Source organism: Phaethon aethereus (assembly GCF_964289735.1).
Source record: "Phaethon aethereus genome assembly, chromosome: 1".
Taxonomy (NCBI): domain Eukaryota; kingdom Metazoa; phylum Chordata; class Aves; order Phaethontiformes; family Phaethontidae; genus Phaethon; species Phaethon aethereus.
Window position 1 is genome coordinate 208031139 of NC_138575.1, and position 20542 is coordinate 208051680.

General features: G+C 36.8%; 1 protein-coding gene across 1 annotated transcript in view; it reads right to left on the reverse strand.

Annotated features, from left to right (window-relative positions):
* Positions 1-20542, reverse strand: part of ARHGAP42 (Rho GTPase activating protein 42) — a 167797-nt gene that overhangs the window by 46840 nt on the left and 100415 nt on the right. Inside the window, exons 5-7 of the mRNA XM_082001394.1 lie at positions 10709-10810; positions 7520-7630; positions 331-435 (exon numbers count right to left, since the gene is read on the reverse strand). Coding sequence (XP_081857520.1) covers positions 331-435; positions 7520-7630; positions 10709-10810 — 318 coding nt within the window. The remainder of the gene's footprint in view (positions 1-330; positions 436-7519; positions 7631-10708; positions 10811-20542) is intronic.

A 20542-nucleotide genomic window follows, 5' to 3' on the forward strand; every position in this document is an offset into this window, starting at 1 on the left:
CACTTACACATGTTTAAACCTATCTGGACTACTGTGTTTGCTGATCAAAACTTGGCTGCTGTCCTGCTTTTCTGGTTCTTGCTCCCAAAATTTTGACTTGGAAATCACAAATTGACTATCTGAAGATTATTTTTTCCAAAGTTATTTTTGACAGGAATCTTAATTACATTAACCTTACCAAAAATAACTTTTACTTATTCATATATTAATTTAATTTCATCTTACTAAAACATTGTGAGATTTAGAGTTCCAATAAAGTGCTACAAGTCTACTTTAAGATCCTGAAATTAAATTAGCAAACAAAATGGTGTAAATACAAATCATCCTTACGTTCTGCAAATTGAACTGTAGTTGCTGCTTGTATGGTGCAAACTCCTGAGCCAATTCATACCCTTCATGGTAAAATGTAAATAATCCTTGAAGAAAGGCCAAGAGCTGAAAAGGTAAAATTGAGAAGCATTATACATTTTTAACACATGCTTTTAATGCTCTATACCACAAACAGAACATACTCTAACTTATAAGGAATAGGTATTGTCTGCAATAGTGAAAAAGTAGTTCTTAGCAATTGCTATGTACTTTTTCTATTCAGGTGAATATTAGAAAGCAAAAGCTAAGGACACTTGATTTTCTATCAGTTTTCAGCAGCAAAATATGGCAAACAATCAGCCAAAAACATTCTGTGTCTTAGCTCCTGGAACACTCTAAGCTTTCATTACTCACAACAGCAAAGCTTTGCTGGGCAAGGAATGCATGGTCAGACCTTAAGAGAGAGAGGTGTTAAACAGGCTTTTGTGTCATGAGGTTGTCATTTTCCTAATAATTTAATTCACCGTCCTAGTAATTTTGTCCAGTATTTTAGCTGGAGTTTTTGATGGTGTGCATCTTCCTAGTTCATACTTTCAGAGTTCAAGTTCTTTTTCTTCAAAATATTTTTTCACTTTCTTCATAGCAATTGCTTCAGCTATGACCTATTTTCTACAAATGAGACTCTTGAAAGTATGTTTTGGACAGCTTAATACAACACAAGAAATCCAGACTATTTCTTCCTGCTCTGAAGAAAATGCAAACTCTATCTGGTATGCCTGTAACTGACTCCAACAGTACAGTTGAAGGCTGTACATACCCAGTTGAAAATTCTTTTTAAAATTTGCTTTAAAATGATGTTTAAGTAGTAAAAAGTGCAACTAGATTTTCTGAATGCTTATTTTAGCTGTTGAATTAATGCATTCCTACCACATATTAGCTTTAAAAGCCTTCTAAACTTATTCAGTTCTAAATTTAAAAAATATTTTGACATTGCTGTAAGTCTTCTTACCTGCTATTAAATAACAGGCATTTAATTTTTTATTATGGACTGTTTTCTTTGTATATATAATTTCACTTACATACAACCAAGTAAAGAAAACAACAAAAAAAGAGATATTAACTTCATGTACAATAACAAAAGTTATAACAACAGGACAGATTTATCTTAGTATATTACAGCCATTGAAAAGCTCATCATCTAGGCTAAGTAACTGGCTGTCCAGCTGCCTCCTAACTCAGTAAAAAAACCACAGGTATTCAAGAGCATAATTCTTTTCTCTTTTTCAGACCTCTCTTTCAGGATCAGATGCATGATCCAATAGAAACATTTAACTCTCTTCATTGATATTGAAGTAGCCTAGACTCAGGCAACAAAAATGCCATCATTTGTATTTAATGCACTTTTCTTTGTGTTACCAGTCCCATATATTATTGTAAGTGAAACAGCTTAAAAATGTAGCTTTTACTGTGCTTATATTTTCTTTAAATTTACACTCAGCCCTACTTGAAGAAATGTATTTAAATTTTTCTGCCTCCCTCTTTCCTATTGCTCACTAAGAGACTACTGCACCAAGGTGACACATATTTCAGGGGAATAGCTAAAACAATATTTTGCAATTTTAGAGCCCCCTCTATTCCATCATTGCAAGACATTCCACACATTTAATGTGCAAACTTCTGCAGCTTGACAGATGAGAGCAAGATCAAGGATGCAGCTCTCTGGGCAGGGGAGCTAACATGATGACTTGCTGCTACCAGACTGCGTCTTGCTCTCCCCTTCCCGTTCCTCCTCCCTTTCGCCATGCAGCTTTGTCATGCATCCCACACATCCTCGTGCCAGCTCTGACATCACGAAGCCCTTCGGTGAGCATCTCTGCCTCGGAAAGCCTGCTGTTTTGCTGCATTAGCAAGTTAAAGCAGTCTGAGGTTAACAGACTATCAGTGCTGGCACAAAGAGAAGCACGAAGGCATGGCTGGGAGGACTTCCCCCTTGTTTTTTACTGGTATTGCAGGATCAGCTGAAACCCTGGCCTTGGGCAGAGGTACCTGCCCAGGTCATGGAGCCTGAAGAACTGAGAAGATACTTGGACATAAAAGCCACTATTTGTGAGGCCTCTACAATGGGTGTGAATTCCTGAACTGCATCCCACCACCAAACAAACAATGAAGGCAACACAGTCAAGTGAAGGTCTTCACAGCTTCTGTAAACTCTCTCGGCTTTACATGATCATCTGCCCAGCTAAAACCATTATCTCAGCTAAGGACCTGGCCCTGAAAGTCTCTTACTGGTTATTCAAGTTGTTCTGAGGAAGGTCCAAATAAAACAATTTATCTTAAAATCTCCAATTATGTAAACAGCTAGAAAAAGTTCTACAATTTTAAGGTTTATAATGTAATTCTAGAAAGAATTACATAAAAGAAAAGAAAGAAAACTAATCTTCCTTTTTTATGAATAAAGTACAAAATAAGTAACTAAATTATAGCCAAGACTCTGCTCCAGCTGTACAAAGCCCCTGCCAGCAGTCTAGATCCAGTTACTCATTTGCCTCCCCAACTACAGCTCCTTCAGATAACAGCCGCATAAGGACTCCTGTGCTTACCCTGACTTGTTTCAGTCGAAAGGATGTGGATTAACTTAACCTGTAAGTAGGAACCTGCTGGTAAACCCACCCCTTTCAGCTAAAGCAGCACTGAGGGAGCAATATGGGTGCTCAGCAAAACTGCAGCCAGAGCAGAATGTTGGAGCACACCAAAATTACAATAAAGGAACTAGTGGGAGAAAGTTTCAGTATGTCAGTTTATGCCTGAACTTTAAAGATCAGTTTAAAGAGCACTTCTGGAGAATGTACTATAAACTGTTTAAATTTCAGCTTCAATACTTAAAGAAAACCATTTTCCACCATACAAAATGCTTTTATGGAGTACACGGAGAAATACTGAAGAGGAAAATATTTAACACAAGATGGCAGCAAAGCTGAATTTATCAGAAAGCAAAAAAACGGCAGAAAAAAACCTTCAGAAAAATCTGAATGCATTTTAGTTAAAGTACTGCTCAGGCATTTTGGCAGTTGTGCATTGCAGAGGATCTGGCCTTGAGGTTCTCTTGGTCAAATACTCTCTGAGCACTTAGAAAAATAGGAATAAAAGAAAAGCAAAACTTAATTAGTGCTTATTTTATGCAAGTCCTAGACCAGCTTGTTCAAATTCTGTGTTGAAACAACTAACACCGAGGATGGTATTTGCTTCTATGTACGTGTCACTAGTGGTGGAAGAACAGGGATCAGAAAATGCCCTGTACCCAATGGGCCTGTGCTGTTAAGGCATCTTCATAATCAGGACAGGTACAGTCACAGCATTGCATGGAGGAGATCTAAAAGCCAAGGACTTTTGCCCTAGGCTTATGCTCACAGTGGGGTTTTCCTGTTGCTGGTGTTACAAGTGGCACTGCTGCTAAAGGCAGGCTCATAATTCTAAAGAGATTTATACTAAATAATAAAGAAAAGAAAAACAGCCCTTTTTTCTTTCAAAAAAGGTTTTCAGAATGTACTTTGAGGTGGTCTTCACAAGTGCAGCGGTGAACTGCTTCACCAAGCACCACAGACAATGCCTGATGTGTTCATATCAACAATTTTTCATTTCAACAAGTGCTTATAGTTACCTCAATCTGAAATCTAATCAGTCACATCAATAAAAAGCAAGGCCTGAACTCTGTAATACAATGTTAGTCACTACCCCAGCGGCACAAGGATTTCAACACAGAACCTGAAACAAACTTTATTTATTTTTATGTAGAGCTGGTGACCTCAAGACTGCCTGGTCATTTCATTCTCACAGGAAGAAGGCTGTACTTAGGTTTCGGATAGGGGAGGAATTTAACCTTTGGCCTGCAGCACATCAGCCAGAAGTCCCTGTCTCCCTGGTTTCATTTTATTTATAAGTAGATAGCACCAGAAGGTACTTAGCCATCAGATTAAAGTGAATGTAGTTAATAATGTAGAAAATCCAAGGAAGAGGAAATTGAGTTTAACATCCACAGTGAAGTCTCATGGAACTGCATGCAATTACAGGCAGGGTTTGTTGTTTGTTTGGTTTTTTTCTTTAAATAAACACTTCTGTGCTTTCACGACGTTTAAAGGACCACCCTCACATTTCAGACAGTTACTGCTTATGAGCTCTGCACCCTGATTCTTACAGGCCAAGGAAGTCCTGGCATTGCTGAGGGACAAAGTGGAGCTCTCAGAAGGAGTTTGTATTTCTCCTAACAACCATAACACCCTCAGAAAGCTGCGTTGGTTTGGACTATCTTCTCTGGGCCCACAAGGGCAAAGCCAGGAGCAGAGATTATTGTCACTTCCTTTGTTTTGTTGTTTAACTCACTGTAAACTGAATTTTAACACTAATTTATTCTTGAAAAAAAGTTTAAATTCATGATCTGTATGAAAAGCTTTAGGTTGGGGTTTTTTTCCTTGGGAAAAAAAATCAAGATCTAGGAGGATCACAAATAGGCAGCTGTCCGTTACTCACACTCTAGTACACAATGACTCCTTGAGACTAGATACAGAGAACAGCAGAGAAATCCAGAGTCTGAGCAGCGGCAGAAGTCTACTCTAAATATTATAATCCTCTATTTTGAGCATGAGTCATTAACATTTTGTACCTTAAAATGTCTCCCCACTCTCCTCCAGGAAGGAACATTCTCCACTCTTACAAACTTCTACTGTCCTATTGTCCAGGTGTAACCCACTCGGCAGTTTTTGCTAGGCTACTTCTCCCACTCTGGTTCCCAGACCATCCTTATCTTTTGGCATAGACAAACTGAAGATCTTGGAAGGAGCTCCAGCAGATCATTTGCTTTTGAAGTTCTATTCCCATGTCATGAACTTCTCTTTCTTCCACACGGGCATCGCAATTTCCTCCTTCACTGCACTAACAGCCTTTCTTTTATTTTGTTAAAATCTCCTTCCAAGAGTCTATTTGTAACATGTCAGACTGAATTATATGGAGACGTGACACTGAGCTGATAAATCAGACACGAGCAGCACATGGACTAGAAGGCCCCACAACTAGCAGAACTCCTGAGGAGGAACGTCTATATAGACATACCACCAGGCATCTTCTAGCATCTGAACATCCGTGGAGCACACAGAGGAAAAGGAATAATATGGCAATTCTTTTGATACGTGATTTTAAAGTGTTAGGCTTTGTTGTTATCTATTTGCACCTAGGAGCACATGCTCATACTTCCAACATCACTTACATAAACCATGCATTTTTAGAAAGCCTATTCTGAAGACTTTTTTTTCTTTGTCTCATGGCGTTATAATTTACTTGGCATACTTTGCCTTATGGGTTTTAGCAAATGCTTTTATTTCAGCATTTTGTATGCAACAGACTAGAAACAAAAAAATTAAGAATACTGAAGGTTCAAAATTTTATAACTGATGTTATAATTTAAGCGCCATTTATATTCAGATTTATTATTAAAAAAATCACACCTGAAGCCAGAAGACACTGCCTGCAAGGGCTATCATTACCCAGTAACCAGAGTATTTCCCGTACCTGTGTGCAACGAACAGCATACTGGGCTAAAATGCCTACTGATCTGGCACAGGATGACAACTGATCCACTCAAAAGTGAATTTTACCTACTGGATGTGTACACCTGGTGACAAAAATACCCAGGTCCACAAGACTGAGTTTACCAGTAACCTCCTCTGCTTGCTTGCTCAGTATCAGCACTGATGAGTTGATAAAGCACTCTTTCATTTTGCTAATTCATAGCTACTGCTGTGATGGCTGGCATAGTGTGGGGACAGCTCCTGGTCAAAAGGATAAACCTCAGTATCTCCAGCTAAAATATATAAAATCAAATTTATTTTTCCTCTCTGTCTAGCACATGGGATGAAGGATGCCCTATTTTAACTATATGCAATTATACAATAATATATCCCAATGTACAAAGTCTTCTTAATACAGAAAATTTCTATTACTTTAAAGGAGGTCTTACACCAGGTTCAGAGCTAGGTCAAGATTGCTAGATTCTTCCAGGATGTGAGAGTTTTGCAGCAGTAGATAGAGAGAGACACTCTGGATTAATCTGTGACAGGTAGAAAAATGTTCTTATTTTGGAATCCGAGCAAAGTTTTAGTCTCTAAGATTTGGCAGCTGTATGCCATAAAGATAGGATTTCTCTAAGTACTGCTTGCTGAATCCAGGTTCATTAGTTTGCATCAACATCAAACATTCACTATACAATACATTCTCGTCTCATGGAAAGGAGGCATCTGAGAAGCTCTTCTTGGTGACATTGGGTGTTAAGAGATGTAATTCAACCTGTTTCACAGCCAAGAGTGCTGCTTTGGTTAGTTACAAGGAAGCTGGAAGGTGGTGCGGAGAGAGAGAAAAATTTATACTTGTCATGTTCCTCTTTCACAACTGATGCTCTGCTATGCTCAGTATGCTTAACGGGAGGGGATAGATAACATTGGAAGTTCTCTGTCAAGGGCTACAGGTACTAACTAAGGCAATTGGCAAGCTAGTCCTGTATGACATGAACAGTAGTAATAGTACTAATATGCCACAGAAATATGCTAGCACATCATATTGAAGCAGCTTTTGGTACTGACTGGCCCAGAAGATAGTTAGGGATGGGGGGCAGAAACACCATCCAGGAGAATATAGCAGATCTAAATATGGACTTTGGAACACAACTGTATCTTCCTCTTTTATGGCATGTTAACATATGCTTTCTTTTATGTGCTAAGTCAACTAAAGACAAATGATTCCACCAACAAAGAAATAAACTCACCTATCCTACACAAAACATGATTTTTCACTTTATTTCATGTATAACTTGGAAAAACATGCATACACTGGCTACATGGAATATTTAAATCAAAAAACTGGCTTAAAATTTCAGCCATGAAACCGTGGCATTAGGAAACATCCACTGTGTTGCACAGACACAATATTACATCTTGTCCCATTAAGATGTTATGCACACTCCAAGTCATCAGACATTTCACTTCACAGTAGATATGATACTCATACATAAACCTTTTAATAAACACAGAAAGTGTCCAAGCCAAAATCTTAATGTCTGTCTATATACAACCAACCTACGATCACAATTTTAAAAAGCGAGCAAATACATATTTTAAATTAAAATTTCAGCTTTAAATGCATACATTCTAAAGAAAACAAAACTTACAGGTTCAACAAATTCAAATTTCTTTTTCTCTTGTACTTCTTGAATTTTAAAAACATATTCTAATGATGCTTCATAAAAGTTTTGATGTTCTCTGTCAATCTGTGTATCTGCCTAAAAGACAAAATGAAATATAGATCACATTAATTTACTCTTATGATTGCTTTAAAAACAATTTTGTCAGTAACAAACAGATCTTCCATAAGATTACTTTACAAGCTTCATGGGGTTCAGTTTTCTTCCTAAAAATTAGGATACCTACTTAAAACAGATAAACACAAGTTTAAGAAGCTAACATTACACATTTTAGCCTCATGCCTTTCCCTCACACCTTTTTGATTTCCTCTTCTTTTTTGCAACTTAAATATTCTAGTTTTTAAGAGACCCTGGAGGGAAACAAAGAAAGGCGGCAGCAATTCTGTCCCTGGTATATGGAAAGTTTAGAAAAAGAAATAGAAGCGAGTAGGATAGAATTAAGGAGAGATAAGAAGATTAGTATTTCTATTGAAATGTTTGAGTATCACATGCACCAAAATATATCTATTTCTCAGCTTCAAATACCTTCCCCAGACGGTATTTTCTTTCTTAAACAGACTGTCTTTAACAATGACATCTTGCAACTTATTATTTCATAGTGTGAGTCACATGCTCTTGGAGTATAAACATATTTAAGTCCTTAACCTCATAAATCAATTATTTTTCACGTTTTAATTTTCAGATGCAAGAACTACAAGGCAATACTTGTCAGAAGTGCCTGAATTATACCACCCGACATGAAGATCCAGCACCAAAATAGTCTTCTGCCTAAACAACTAAAGAATTAACTCTTATCAGCTGATAAAGAGTAATAGGCTTTTATCGTCAATTTAAACAAGCCATTTAGGAGAGAGACCTAACAGACAAGCAGTCTAACATGTGGATAATGCCTAAAGAAGAGATGCAGATTTCATTTTAATTCATCCATCTTTGTAAGAAATAATTTTCTCAAGCAAATCCCTTTTGGGCTGCATTACTTAGGTTTTGGTCTTAGGTCAAAAAGAAATTTTATCAAGTATCAGCAATATAAGTAAGCCTAGTCTAGCTATTTTTGATGTATGCCAGTTGTGTATATCCTCTAGTTCAATTCCAGCATTACAAATAACAAATAACAAATTTCCTTGATAGCAAACATTAAAACAGCAAACACATCATAAGAGAGGTTTAGTACTTTTAACAGTACAAATGCAAAAAGTCAGTGTTTTCCTTCAGGCAGGACTTGGTCATCAATAGTACCATATATCATTAACATCGCTTCTTTAGTTAAGGATATGCTACTATCATGATTTGGCCACACAGCTCTTAACAATATTCATCCACTTCCTTAGTGCAATGCTCTAGCACTACTTCAAAGCATGGGCTTCAACAATATGTTTCAAATGATTCAGTACTAGCACTTCCTTCCCATTCCTATAAAAACCTAATCAGGAAATTAAGTACAAAACCTAATATTATGAAGCAGAAATAAAGCTCTCAAAATTCCAATAATCAAGTGCTTTACCACAGAATTAACTCTGCCATGTGCCATTCATATAGTGCGTTTGGCTACTGTTTTCTTTGCTACTCTGTGTTTTATTTCACAAAAGGTCTATCACAAAGGCAGTGGTACATAGCTGAACAGAATCAGGTGTCACCACTCTGGGACATGATCCAGCACCTTCTACTTACGGTGCACCTATGTTGCTGATTCAGCACATCTACAGCTGCATAAAAACAGGGATGACAGAAACGACAAGTTATGCCCTAGATTCTTTACAAGTGGGGCATCCAGAAAATCCAGAAACCTCAGCTTCAGTTACAAGATTTTTAAATCCAGAGGTGTCACGTAAGGACACAGTGGAAAAATTTATCCTGGTTTTCCATTAGTTTATATACTTGAGCCAAATCCATTGTTATTCTACCACAGTTTATTAGATTCACAGTTGTTACTTTTCACTTCAGTTGCTGTTTTTAGACTGTAATTATTCTCATGTCTCAAGAGTAAAATATTTTATTTTATTTTATTTCTTTTCTAGGGTAAAGTGGTGCTTAAGTTCACTTTTCCACATTTTTACAATATTTTTTTTTTTTCTCAGCTGGTCTTTAGCCTCTAACAGAACTGCTGCTTCATCAATACACAGAATATTTAGGGAAAGTGAAAGCTGTACATATAAAACTTTGACATACAAAGGGAACAATTAACCAATCCTACATAACTAATGTCTTATCTAGACTGATTATTAGACAGCAATGGCAATTCAGGAGTACAAGCATTATTACAAATTTTGAATTGCTAAGCCTCATTTGATTTGAATTATAGTATTATTGGTAAACATGGAAACAAAAATTCTACAATTTGTGACTGAGTGATGGTCACATCTTCTTTGAAAACTCCATCTGCAAACTAATCCCCATGATTTAAGAGTCACCATGACAAGAGTAATCCCATCAAAATAATTTTTAACTACTTTTGGCACAAATTCCAAACTGTCATTGATATCAAATTGCTGGGTTTACTGTAATTTTCCTCAAAGACAAGTCATAATTATTTTTACCAGCATACTGAAAAGCTGGTAGAATCCAAAGAAAAACCTGGAATCCTCCTGTTAAATTGCAAGTCTTCATGGTTTGTTTATTTTAACAGAGAAGAATTAGCCATACAGACTCTTCAAAGCTGAAGTTGTGGATACAATTTCAGGGCATGATGCTGCGATCTCAGAATAAGGTGAAAAAGAAGAGAACAGAAGCATAAAAAAGCATCACTAAAGTGATCTCAGTTCAGTCTCCAAGATTAGAATTTATGTGAAACAGAAGCATAATTTCATCAAGTAATAAATTAAATAGCAAAAAAAGCAATTAATTATTCAAATGTTCCACATATGCCTTATAAAAGTCACATTTTTATTGTAGTAATACAATTCTGTTGTTGCAACCAATAAACTTTAGCTGTACTTGAAGTACACAAAGTTGGACACAGAATATTGCCTTGTTAAAATATTCAACTCTTATTAGAGTCATATTAATTGCACTCAGGAACTAATATTCACAACAAGCGTGACTACAAGAAATCACTACAATTTCACATAAACAAAATACAGCATGTCTTGAAGAGAAGCAGTTTGTTATCATGATCTCTATGCAAATGTTAAACTGGGTAAGAGTGTGTTTAGTGCTTACGTCTTGCAAATGAGATTCTTTCTTCTTTGCTGATAAATTTAAGTGCTTCTCTAGGATGGAATAATATTTCTCACTTTCCTTGTCAAACTTCTTCTTCCCATCCTGAAAAACAAAACAAAGTAAAGTATTTGACTAAATATCACAGCTAACTTGAATTAAAAGAAAGAGTAAGTGCCAAAATACACATGGTTATAAAGCCATTTTTGTTGGTTCCAATGTTTTCAGAGTTTAATTCTGAATTGGGCCTGAAGATACTATGAGGACTGATTCAAGTATTAAATGTGATATTAAGCAGGATTTTTCCCATAAATAATAAACCTACACAAGAGACTCACATAGTTTCCCATAAAAAATATACATGAGGTTTTATGTAGGTGGTATCTTGCTAAGCAGACATATAATGCAAAATAATCTCGCCCAAGTTTTATAAATGTACCTACCTGTCACACTGTCTTTGTTGAATAAAAACACTGTGAAAGAGGTAGGCGAGTATAACAAATCTGATGATGCTCTAGGCCTATCCATTGCATTTCAGACTAATATGCTTATTTTCCACCCACACTCTTAAAATACAAGGATGATGGAAGAGCACATACGTGGTTGCAAAAGGAAATTGGTCCAAAAGTCTGTTTCCAATAATGTTTTGATGTGTCTGAATATTTAAGCTTGTCTCATTTAAAGACTTATCCTGCCTTTTTCCTTTCCCACTCCTCTTAAGTTTTTCCCATGATGGGCAGACAATCCTCACTTTTCTATCATAAGACTACTTTAATACATGATAATACAAAAGAAAGCTATTTCTATGAGTAAATTAAGAACCATCTTATTTTCTGTAATCTAATTTAGAATTTGTACTTCAAATCTTTTAAAATCTGTTATTCTGAAATTTAAATCTGAAATTTAAGAAAAAGACAGCTTTCCTAAAAGGTTTTCCATCTTTCAAGAAGTGACCAATTTTAGGAAATAGGAGAAGGAGTTAAATTAAATATCCCATCAGAGTATTATTAATGATAAAAATAGAATTTTTAATTATAAAGTTATATAACTTCTAATTAAGAGCAACTTTCTGCCAGTGATTTTTACAATCTTAGGTAAGTCCTAATGATTCTTTCTAATGGTTAACAAGTTGAGTATTTTGAAAAAACAAAGAAAACTCAAGATGACAAGTCCCACTTACACATGTGCAAAAGCTATTAATGGTGGAAAAACTAATCACTGGACATAACACAGTAACATCAGGTCATCTTCAGAACTCTTCCTGACCCCTTTCTCCCTAGAAATTGTTATATACAGAAACAAATAACCACCCTGCCTTGTAGCACCACCCTGGGTTTTTTTGTTATAGCATGAGTGAGATCAGTTAGAGAAATAAGAAACAGAAGGAAGAATTTAATGCCAAGAATGAAAACTTATCAACCAGCTGTAACAACAAACCACTTACTGATTAGCTCCAGTGACTAAAGTTCATGATGGTAATTATACTAGATTACAAAACACACCATATACTTTCTAACCAGCAAAAAGTTTAAATATATTTAGGATGAAAAATATGCACAATTTAATGTTCTCATTACCTCACAATAGAAATATCTTCAAAAGACATCATAAGGAAAAGAAGGGACTTGACCCAACCAAATATTAATGAACAATACAGAAAAATTCCCAATGCCTTCTATATTTAATTGCAGCTATGCAGCTATGAGGAAACGAAAGCAAAGAGGAATAAAGAAAAAAAAAAGCTTGTATTTTGCCTAGCAAGGAAAAAGCAGCTATATCAATTGTCTTCCAAAATCTTTCCCAAACACATTCTTAAAAGAAAGAGAGAAGGCAGAAGGCAAGACTCTCCAAATGACTGACAGCCAAGAAATAACCTCTGTGGGACTGAAATCACAGGTCGGTTCCAGAGCCACAGTTTTATTTGGGAATACTTAAGTGTCAGGTCTTTATGATCAAGCAAGAGAAACCTGAGTATCTCTACATCTCCTTCAATCACAAACAGAAATTCAGTTCAGTTGATCACACACCACAGATATCTTTTGAATAAAAGGTGCAGTTAGTTGCATACAGTCTTACCTTCTGAGACAATGTTAAGGTGCTGCAGCAAAAAAAGTATTATTTTAAAATCCAAGTGACACAAGTGGCAAAGTCACTACCTTGTGGAAATCCCCAAGTCAAAGGCAAACTCAGCTGATGCAATGAAAAATGCAAAGAGAATTACTTTTTAATTTTTTTTTCCACGTCACTGAATGGAGTCTGCCTGATCCCAGTTGTCTTTGGTCACAAGTTGCTAGAGTTCAGTGGTGGATACCGTGCCCAGAAGACCATATACTTCAGAAGGTAACTTGTCACAGCCTTTGACAACAAGGCCTGGGTGCAGATGACATATACTGTACATCTGGGCTTGACACTGTGCTTGCCTTTGCTGCCTCAGAGGCCTGACAATGAATAAGACATGGAGCCACGGGCAAAGCTCCTGCAGGATTACCCGTGTCAGATGGTGAATCACGCAACCAGCCAGGTCAGCATCAATTCCTTCTCTAACAGACTTTTGATATGAGCAGTAGGTATTCCTCTTGCCTCGTGAACTATTTGTCTCAGAATCAAGCCTATATACAGGTAATGGATGATCTGAAGTTTAATCAGCCTCTTGAGCTCACATTAACATAAACATAACCTTTACTAACAAGATCTGGAAAAGGGTCTGGAAGTCTAAGTTGCTCAGTGAGCGTCAAAGAGAAAGGCGTGAAAATGGGAGGTGGCCATCTGAAATAGGTCCTCTTTTATCACACAGCATATCAAATGCACATCAATGCCAAGAGAGATCTTTTCACACATCTAATATGGTACCCAGCGCACCAAATCCAGCCACTTATATTTTGTGCTAACATCTACAACAAAACCTGTGACTTACGTACCACATTATCTATTCTCTTTATATGTAAAAAGGAAAACACAGAAAGTAATTTATCACATCTAAACAGATACAATTCCACCAAGAACAAGGAAAAAAAAACCTCAGATGAACTAACTGTGGTTGCAAGGCATCTCCTCTCTCATGTGAAGCTTCATGAAGATCTCCGTGGCACCATCCGTGAGGACATGCAGAATTTGAAGGCTCTCTTGGTCTTCTGCCAGCACTGCCAATCCCCTCCCAGACTGCACCTCTCCGCTGTAATAGATCCGCTCAACCACTATCTTCACAGTTTGTACACCAGTTAAGTTAAAGAGAAAACTAAGAATTTGGAGCTTCCTTGATACCAGGACAACTTCTGGCCCAAGCGCAATGTTTCCAGGGACAGTACATCCTATTAACTTCTTTTTTTCCAGATTTCAACACAACAAAGTTTCTCCCCTCAAAGCTAGAAGCTGACAAAGTATGGAGAATAAACCAAAGCAGACTGAGAATAAAGACTAAACTTGGCAGTTTTGACTGCATTAGTGTCTTTACTCAGTGACACTTCTGGGAGTAAGTTTGCAATGACAGCAGGACCATGTTTCCGGCACTGTACTGATCACTCAGACATGTTTATGGGAAAAGACTACAAAATACTGGCCCCAACAGGTAAGTGAGTTCCCTTCGCTTGAAAGGTCCTCTGCTAGTCCAGTAAAAACCACATATTTGAATGTACTGAAGCCTCTGAAAACTGTTTACTTCATAAAATTAACAAAAATCATACACTCAGAAGCAGGTGATTCATGTTCTGGAAGAGAAGAAACACTTCAGTTTATGCCAAGATAACTCTCACCTCGCACACTCAGCCGGTGACTCACAGCACACAGGCGCATCCTAAGTGGAGCCACAGACTTACCTCATTCCAGTTTTAGCCTTTTCTTCTGCAATCCTCAAAACACTCTCTTATACACAGCTGCTGCCCAAATTAATCATCTGAATCCTGGTCCCAGCAATCTGTGCCCATGAGACTGAGAATCCTGCTTTTCCACATGCCAGGAGGTTTACAAAGAAAGTTTCCATGAGAAACTATCTCCTAAAAGCTTAGGAGACAGATTGCTTCTGCCTCTATATTCAACACTGGATCAACCCCAAGAAGAAAAAAGATGTGGTTGGATGGGAAAGCTCAAACTGTACTGTTTACCAGAACAGACAGCACCAGCCATGACACAAAGCATAACGTATGCAGCCATTAGGAAGATGCTATTCCTGACCTCTGCACTGTGTCTCTTATTCCCTTCAGCCTCCAGCTAACTTTCTTCCTTGCACATCCTTCCTGCAAGTCATCCTCATCCTTTCTCTTTGCCCTGGAAATTCATCAGTCATTCCTCTCAAAATATCAGCTAGAACATGTAAAAAAAACATGTGAGATAATTAAGAGGTGCAATAAAAAAATCCGAACACAGAAAAAGAGAAATTACAAAATACTAATCCTTGACATATTTTACACTCGTGCAAGTCATCAATACCTTTTGTATAGACCAAGTTCTACAGACTCTAAGCACTGTAAAGGTCTCTCTATAGTTGTTTAACCATTCTCAGGTGCATTAGGTCACTAAGCCTTAAATCACTTAAAAAATATTTACAGCTTTAAATGATTCAAATTTCCAGCAACCCCATTAGGAAAGCCCTTAGCCAAATGCTCATCTTCTAGCATGTAATAGAGTCTTACTAATTTCTAGTACCCTCTTGACAGAGTCAAGCCACAGAGTACCAGATCCAGGTTTAATTCCTGGTTTTGTTCCCTCTGCTTAGTTTTCCTCTATAGCTTTATTTCAAAACTAATTAGACTATCTCAAAAAAGAGAAAATTATCTTTTCAGAAATAAATTTTGCTCAAGATACCACTTATAGATGTGCAAGTTAGAAGTTTAACTCATAAGATCTTCTCCTACCCTTCTTGTTTTACAGATATCTGTGGGCTGTGAAATGATCAGACATCAGTTATTAAAAAGGTGACTCAATTGAGTCACAGAACTTTTTTTCTGTTCAGAAAGATTTGGATTCCATGCTGTAACTACTCATATGCATGCAATGAATCGTTGGCATGATTCCTACAAATTTGAACCACAAGTTGTATTTTTGGATGTAAAGCAGAAAGAATTGTTATATTTTAAAACTGACTTCTCTTTTCCAGTGGGAACATCAAGAAAACAGATTTTTTTTTTTTTAATGGTCTAAGTTTGCCACTATGTGTGCAGTATTTTATGTAAAAAATGTTATATCTATCTTCAGAATTATTATATAAATCACGCCTCTCTATTTTTCATAAAGAGCTTGTGCCACCCTTTTAATTTCTTTCCGTATTTTCTAGTTGCAATGACTTTTGGTGCTATGCTTATCTATTAGCATATCTTCGCTAAATCTTACATCTGTCCCTAAACAAAATATTTTTACTCTTTGTTTATCCCAGGATTTGTATTTAAACTTTAACATGCTAATCTTTAAAACAAAACACCCCTGCACATTTACCTCAGATTCATTTTCAATAACAATATCCTTGCGTAACCATAAAATAAACATGTTTTGTAAGAGGTGATTTTAAAAGGATCAAGAAAGGAAATGAAAATAGAAAACATTGCAAAGAAACCATTTGGAGAAAAAATTTCAATGAGACTCCCTTACTTAATTAGGAAACAAGTGAACATTGTGAAACATGGCTGTGATGATTTCTTTTTTTCCCCCCACCCAAAATTAGCACACATTTTTCTCACCAACTCAAGCTGAGATGCAGAAACTGTAGAAGCTGGCACAGAAATGCAATAGTAAGACTTGAATATAGATCAAGTCAGACATGTTTTTCAGTGGAAGAAACCGAAGGCTATGGTAAACTCTGCTGAGATCAATAAAGCCACATGCCCTTTCTTTCTCTTTGACAATAACTGCAAAAATAACAAACTGGAGATGGTTCACTGGTGGAGTTTTAGACTTCAAATATATTTTTCAAAGCCACTTTTTTTCATTACCTTTCAAACAAAAATTCAAAATGTATTTCTACAAAGTTATTGGAATTTTGTTTGGAGTTGTAAATTTGGGGGATTATCTCTTACTAAGCAGTAGGACAGAGAAATACAGAATTGTAGACTAGAAAATAAACTAAACTTAGTTTTGGAAAATCTCATAAGAGCTCAGATCCTGTGGATTTCCTGGAAAATGTGAGATTTCAGAGTCTCAGAACTTTTCTTTGGAGGAGAAAAGAAATAGATTCACTTCCATTTTATTTTGCCTGAGGATTTGCTTAGAATTCTCATGGAGGTGGTTGGTGGGTTGGGGGGGGTCGTAGTTTTTGTTTGGTTTTAATAAAATTGAAATTATCATAGGCATCTGACACCACAGACTGTATTTTGATAGATGTCTGGATGGGGAGGATTTCTTTTGGTAGAGATTTTGATTTGTTATGTGAATGCTCACAGTTCAGTTATGAGGCCAAAAGAGATTTTCCAAAAGGAAAAGTGAAAAGGGGATACAAAAGTCCCTCCTTCCTCCTCCTCCCCCGCATCTGAATTTAATGTATTGTGAGGCTATAGGGTTTCTCCAAATCTGTGAGAGAGCTAGGAGGTTAAGGGGCATAATTTATGCATTGTTAGCAAATAATATGAAGTGGAATAAAGTTATATCATGGTTTATAAAGAAATTATTGCTGCTTAATATGAAATAGAGTTAATATAGTCATGAATTATGACTTCTGTTACTCATAACTGCTCGTGAAAACACTTCCAAATTGAAGCTGAATGCATCATGTAGAAAGTTAAATATCCTAACAACTATAAATCTTTAAGTCAATTCTTTACTAAAAAAGAACAACCATATACAAACCATGAATATCTAGAAAAGAATATGGTGTAACACACAAATAATTATAATAAAAAGAACATATTGCAACTATGAACTATAACAAGGCAATAAACTGTGAATACAAGAGTGTTTAGCAGCACTAAAGCCAGGAAGACAGATATTAAAAACTGGCAGTTTAAAAAATAACTTCAATTAAAATCAGGTGAGATATGCATAAATTTAAAACATACTTAAAAAAAACCCAAAATAATTTAAGTTTAGGATGGAGTTCACATCTGTGTAAAATACTGAACAACCCTGCAAGAGATAATTTACTTTCAGGTTCACAAACTTCTGAAGAAAATTTTCTTTTCCCTCTGTAATACCTTAACAGACACTTGTTGACAGACACTTGATGACAGATCAGGTACTTTCAAATGTGTTTCCTGGAAGAGGAGAATCCTACAGCCATTTCCTAATACTTCCCTATGTAATTCCATCAGATGCATACAGACAGGAGGTACTTACCAGTAGAGGCTAAAAAAAAAGCAGAAAAGTTTCATTATTTCTGAGATCTAAAATTCCGTTCAAATTAAGGAGCAATTAATATTAAATGAACAAATGTGTTTGTAGGATGTCATTTGTTTCTCTCCAAAAAATTCTCTCTTGAAATGGAAAAAAATATTAAAAGTTCCCAGCACTGCTGTGAAAAGACATGCAAACCTGCCAATACTGGCAGGTTGCTAAGCAGGACACATTAAATTCCCTGTTATTCAGCTGCAGAGTTGTCTCGAGTTTATTTGGCATTTGTTGATTCCAGAAGTAGCTGCTAGATGTCTGGGAATCTGTTAAATCCCTGCCCAAACAGCAGGACTGGTAAGTCTACACACGTAATCTAGTTCCATTGTTTACTGTCTACTAAATATGAAGGATTTTTTCTGGAATATCTTACTTGGGATATTAGCATGTTATGGCTTAAATAATATGAAGAGGTTCCCTAGAACAGCAGAAACAGATTTTTTAAACTCTTCTCTGAAGCAGGTTTAGGGTAGTTTTCTGAAGTTGAAAATGTTTTATCATAACAGCAAGAGGATCTCCTGTTCCTGTACAAAAGCTTGTGACTTTACATGATTTAAAAAAGAAAATTACCCATGCTCTTTAGGAATTCAGAAAGAAGCTTGAATTACCTCTGTACACTTCATCAAAATTCATATGGAATAAACTGCTCACATCATAAGCAATGCAGATATTTGTCAGAAATCAGTATAGCTATATATGCTGAGTAGAAAGTAAATGACAACAGGAGATACAACCCAATCCTATAATAATGATAAAACGATGATAATGATAAAATCCAATGATAAAAGGAAAGAACCCAACTCAGATTTTGGGCATGCTATTTTTAAAAAATAAAAGTCAATCAGCAATAACACATGTTGTGATTTAGAATATTCAAAACGCTGAAGTTACTGAGCTTGCAACATTATCCACGGAAACCTGTTGACATTAATGCTTACAAAATCAGACCAGAGAGGAGACCTTCTCTTCGTGAGTACAAAGTAGTTCTATCTTTTCTCATTATCTAGTTTCAGCTCAGATAACAAAGTGGGGCAAACAAAAAGAAAATAAAGTTTACAAGAAAAGACAAACATAACACCATTGCATATGTCTGGTGGGTTGTAGCTGACTCTTCGATACAAACAGTGCCACACATGGACTGTGCGGACAGAAGGAAAGCAACATTTCCAATGGATCATACTGAAGTGGATTGCTCTTACTCATGGGAAACAGGCAGCTCCAATTTTTGCCTAATCTTCCACATCAGCACCTAGACTAAGCAGGGACAAATCTCTCAGCTTCACCCATGTGTAGACAGCCAGTTGTCCTTTCAAGTTCATTAGTCATACCAACCTGTTACCCAATTCCGCGCCAACAGTGAAAAAAGGTTTGTTTTTCTTGATTCTCCAGTTCTTATACTAAGGGCAGAGAAGACAGACTTGGCTCTATAGTTACTACTGTAAGTGCACTGAAATGCTAAATATACGTTTTCCAGCTATGTGGCGTGTAATCATGGCATAGGGTGCTACAGGCACAATAGCTTATGTAAGCATGATCTTTGCACTTGACAGTAAGGCTCACACTTTCATCGTAACAGTCAGAGCGGTGAGCTCCTCAACTACAAAAAGAACATCAAATTTTTAAAACTGTTTTACACTATTCAACAACTTCTCTTGATCTCCACCACTGCCCCTTTCCTACCATCACTCATTCTCTTTGTCCATTCCTCCATCTCCCTAAGTGGCCATCACCCATTCCCCAAACAGCTGCCTTGTTGGCACCCCGCACCTGATGTTGCTGCTGTCCTGGCCCACATTCCTCTCACCAGCATTGGCTTGCTTTCCTCCCCATGGAGACATGCTGCCACTTCAGGTTCTCTGTGTCTCCTTTCCTATGCTAGAGCCCCTCACAAATGAAGTATATTTCAGGAATGTCCCAGTACACCAGTAAACTAAAATGGGTATGAAGAGGCCATTTCATTTGCACGGTTAGCAACTATCTTTCCTTTGTGCACTTAAAGCAAAGAAAGTGCAAAAAAAGCTGCAAAGGAACATAATGTCATTCAAATAAAGCAATTCTGACAGACTAGCTTATAACATCACATACTTGCTGCTTTATTTTAAAAGTAGAAGATAAAAATATCTCTTTCTTAAGTAATAACTTCTTTTTGAAGCACTCTTTGGGAATGTCTCTCCCGTCCATGCCAACCAATCAGCCAACATTGCTGAGTTCAGCGTGCCAGCAGCACGTTCAGCACAGCTCACAGTCCCATGCCACCTTCCACGTCATTGGAATGGGACCGCAATGCTGATCTGAGGAAGAACTTGAGGCACGTTATGAGAAAGCTTTTTTATTAATACACACAACTGGAAGCTGTGCTGTTTACAGACAGGAAAAAAAGGAAACAGTCTGGGGTTAATGTCAGAAGTGATTTTGTTTTGTTTTGAAAGAATCTATTTTCAGAGTCTCTCTTACCACACTGATAAAGGAACAGAAACTATCACTTCAGGGTGAAGAGTCATGCGTCCCCAGTGGTGGTGTTAAGCTCAACCA